The sequence below is a fragment of the Monopterus albus genome, unplaced genomic scaffold (genome assembly GCF_001952655.1).
Source record: "Monopterus albus unplaced genomic scaffold, M_albus_1.0 scaffold250.1, whole genome shotgun sequence".
Classification (NCBI taxonomy): domain Eukaryota; kingdom Metazoa; phylum Chordata; class Actinopteri; order Synbranchiformes; family Synbranchidae; genus Monopterus; species Monopterus albus.
In genome coordinates this window covers 1,193,992-1,197,166 of record NW_018128130.1, presented here as the reverse complement: position 1 = coordinate 1,197,166, position 3,175 = coordinate 1,193,992, and the positions used below count along the sequence as shown (strand labels likewise).

The 3,175-nt window shown below is 40.3% G+C and overlaps 1 protein-coding gene across 3 annotated transcripts in view; it reads left to right on the top strand.

The window, feature by feature from the left end:
- kdm4aa (lysine (K)-specific demethylase 4A, genome duplicate a) overlaps positions 1-3,175 on the top strand; it is a 48,320-nt gene that overhangs the window by 20,447 nt on the left and 24,698 nt on the right. For all 3 annotated transcript variants that reach the window (XM_020620871.1, XM_020620869.1, XM_020620870.1), the window contains exons 14-15: positions 1,916-2,120; positions 2,456-2,532. In XM_020620871.1, the coding sequence (XP_020476527.1) occupies positions 1,916-2,120; positions 2,456-2,532 (282 nt within the window). The remainder of the gene's footprint in view (positions 1-1,915; positions 2,121-2,455; positions 2,533-3,175) is intronic.

Sequence of the window (3,175 nt, the reverse complement as noted above, 5' to 3'; positions counted from 1 at the left end):
GGGCCCTGGCTGCGCCATGCCGGGCGACGTCACGGTCCTTGATTTTAATCTATTCATAAAGGGCTTTTGAACTGCTCTTAGTCTGACCCGTCACCCAGGACCTGTTTGCCTTGGGAGACCCTACCAGGGACATATAGCCCCCAACAACATAGCTCCTAGGATCACTCGGGTACTCAAACCCCTCCACCACAATAAGCTGGCAGTTCAAGGAGGGGTAAGACTTTACATAGTTGGGGAAAAATGTCTCACGAGCGAGAGTACTTCAGAGTTGTATAAACTGAGTTGCTTCTGTATAGAAGTACAACAACATACAGTAGGTTCACCTCATTTTTTGAGCTGTCACATTTAAGATGATAATTCACCATTGTAACATTTTAGGTAAGTCAGAAAACACTGAAAAACATGCCATGTGTTCATTTTTGGTGTTGTATGTCAGAACAAGATCAAGGGTGTGATTTAAAAAAAAAAGAGTGATGAGGGCAGATATAGTTATATTGATTGGAAAATTTGAAGCCTCTCATTTGAGATGTACTGTGATGTCATGCATGAATATCCATGGTCCTTACCTTGATTAAATCATGAGCAGTGACATCAGGTTACTACACAATAACCACACAAACCTCTGTACACTTCAGACTGGTTGGTTAGATCTCATACTCTTCCTGACTGTAGTATTGTCACATTTATCCAATATGATAAAACATGAGCGTAAAATAACAGAAACATACAATAGTATAATATAATGTCATTTTATTTTTTCATTAGTTCAGTATATTTAACTAGTTACAGTATCTGCCATCCCAGCCACAGTGCTGTGGTGAATGCACACATTACCTGAGAAGCTGTGTGTAAGCAGAGTGCCACCTACAGGCATTTTACTGTAACACGCCATGCTGTGGCACAAATAACAAGCATTCGTGGCCCATTATTGAGGCAGCATATGACACTTTGAAGTGGTAGTACTGTATTAATGACACACTACAGACACCAGCAGGTGTCATGGACACAAATGACTAAATTGTCCTCTATTTAAATGTCTTATACTTTATTAATCCCCGTGGGAAAATTTCTTCCTGATAGTGGTGCTGTCAGTCACTGCCTGGCCACCAGGGGAAACTCCGGGTTTAGTGTCTTGCCCAAGGACAATTCAACATGTGGACTGGGGAGACCGGGAATCGAACCACCAACTTTCTGATTGGGAGACAACCACTCTACCTCCTGAGCCGCCCTATTGGAAAAGAATCTCAATTGTGATTGAAACTGTACATTTTTAACAAATCATATGCATGGGGTTTCAAAAAAATGGCCATTTAGGAGACAAACCCTGGAGGAAAAAAAAACTTGTGAAATGAGTGTTTTTAGAGGGCGACCAACACTAGGGACCAAAAGCAAATATTGGCCTCTGCTGCATCACTTCTGACCATTTTCTAATGTGTGTCTCACTAATCCAACACCTTTGTCCATGGTGCCTGCTGGTTTCCTTAATACACAACTTTACACTTTTATTACTGAGGCTGTCATTACTGTGACATTTTCCCCTTCTATAACTTTTCAGTAATTATTAGAGTCCGACTGTTTGTTAGTGTACATTAAATTGCTTCAGAGCATTACAGAGTTGTAATATCAGGTTTCCAGTTTAAGTGTTTAAAGGGGATCAGATTTTGCCTCAGGCACCATGTACAGAGATTACAGAGGATAACAGCCTGGATGAGTGGAATGAAAGCAAAGTAAATACTGTAATTAAGTAAGTAAAGGTTTGAATATACCATGCTGACAGCAGAGACACTGTCTAGTGGCCCAGTAGCTGTTAATGGAGAAAAACTGTGGTTTTAAGAAAAGCCCATATTCAGAATGGGAAATTACTTATTGCTGTGTTTAAAAACATCACGTGTCTGTGTGCTGTGCCTGTTGTCAGACTGAATGTGCTAAAAGTATAGACAGCCCTGTCATGGGGGTTGGTGGGAGGATGCGGACCAAACCTTTGATTCCAGAGATGTGTTTCACCACCACCACAGAAGAGGACTCTGAGTGTGAAGAGCAGCCCGTCACACCTCATCTAGAGGAAGATGGAACCAGCCTGCTCATCAGCTGCTCTCAGTGCAGCGTCCGTGTCCACACCAGTCAGTACACAAGCACTCACACTGAGAACATTGGTTACAGATGGGGTACACAATCTGCATGTTACATAATTGTATCCATGTGATCAAGATGTTTTTACACAAACTCTGTCAACCTTACACATCTTATTTTTTCAGTTTTCATTCAGATAGAAATGTGTTACTATAGCATTAGACAGCAGCAGTTGATGACAGATCATTAGTATTTATAGCTGCACTGACTAAATACTATCTGCAGGTCGCAGCATATGCCAACAGGTGCCTTCATTATATCATGACAGTGTCTCTCTCAGTACACCATCTGGGTCCGATTGTGTCTTTGTGTTTGTATATTCCAGGCTGTTATGGTGTGGATCCAGCCAGTGTGAACAAGGAGTGGAAATGTGCACGCTGCAAGGCCAATGCCATGACTGAGGTCAGATTTACCATTCCTGACATATTGTTTAATTGGAGCCTTTTTGGTAGTTCAGTGCCAATTTATATCTAATGGTCAACTCTAGTAGTGTACAGAAGCAAGGATTATTTGTATTTTAACTGATCTCAAGAGATCTCTTGTTCAAGAAAGAAAGAAACTTAATTAGATTGATCAAAATTCAGTATAAAATATTATCCACTAACCAATACCAGTGGTTGTCATTTATTTCCTGCCCATCAGCAGCAAACCTCATATTTTAAACTGATCTTCCCTGTGTGTAGACTGCATAGTTACTCTCTAGCTGATGTGCTCCCTCTCGAAAGCATCACTACATGTCGGGGCTATAGCATTGATATAGATGCCTGCGGAGAATGCTGAAAGTGATTCATTAAGAAGTTAAAGGAAAACTCACACTAGTCTTCTCCTTTTCAGTTCCAAACATTTAATAAAATGATTATACTGCTAGTTATTTTTTCAGTGATTTGTGCACTATATGAATGACTGAATGCACAGAGAACTAGTAGATACAGTGTAATTACACTTCAGTACATACAGTGGGTACGGAAAGTATTCAGACCCCTTTAAATTTTTCACTCTTTGTTATATTGCAGCCATATGCTAAAATCATTTAAGTTCATTTTTT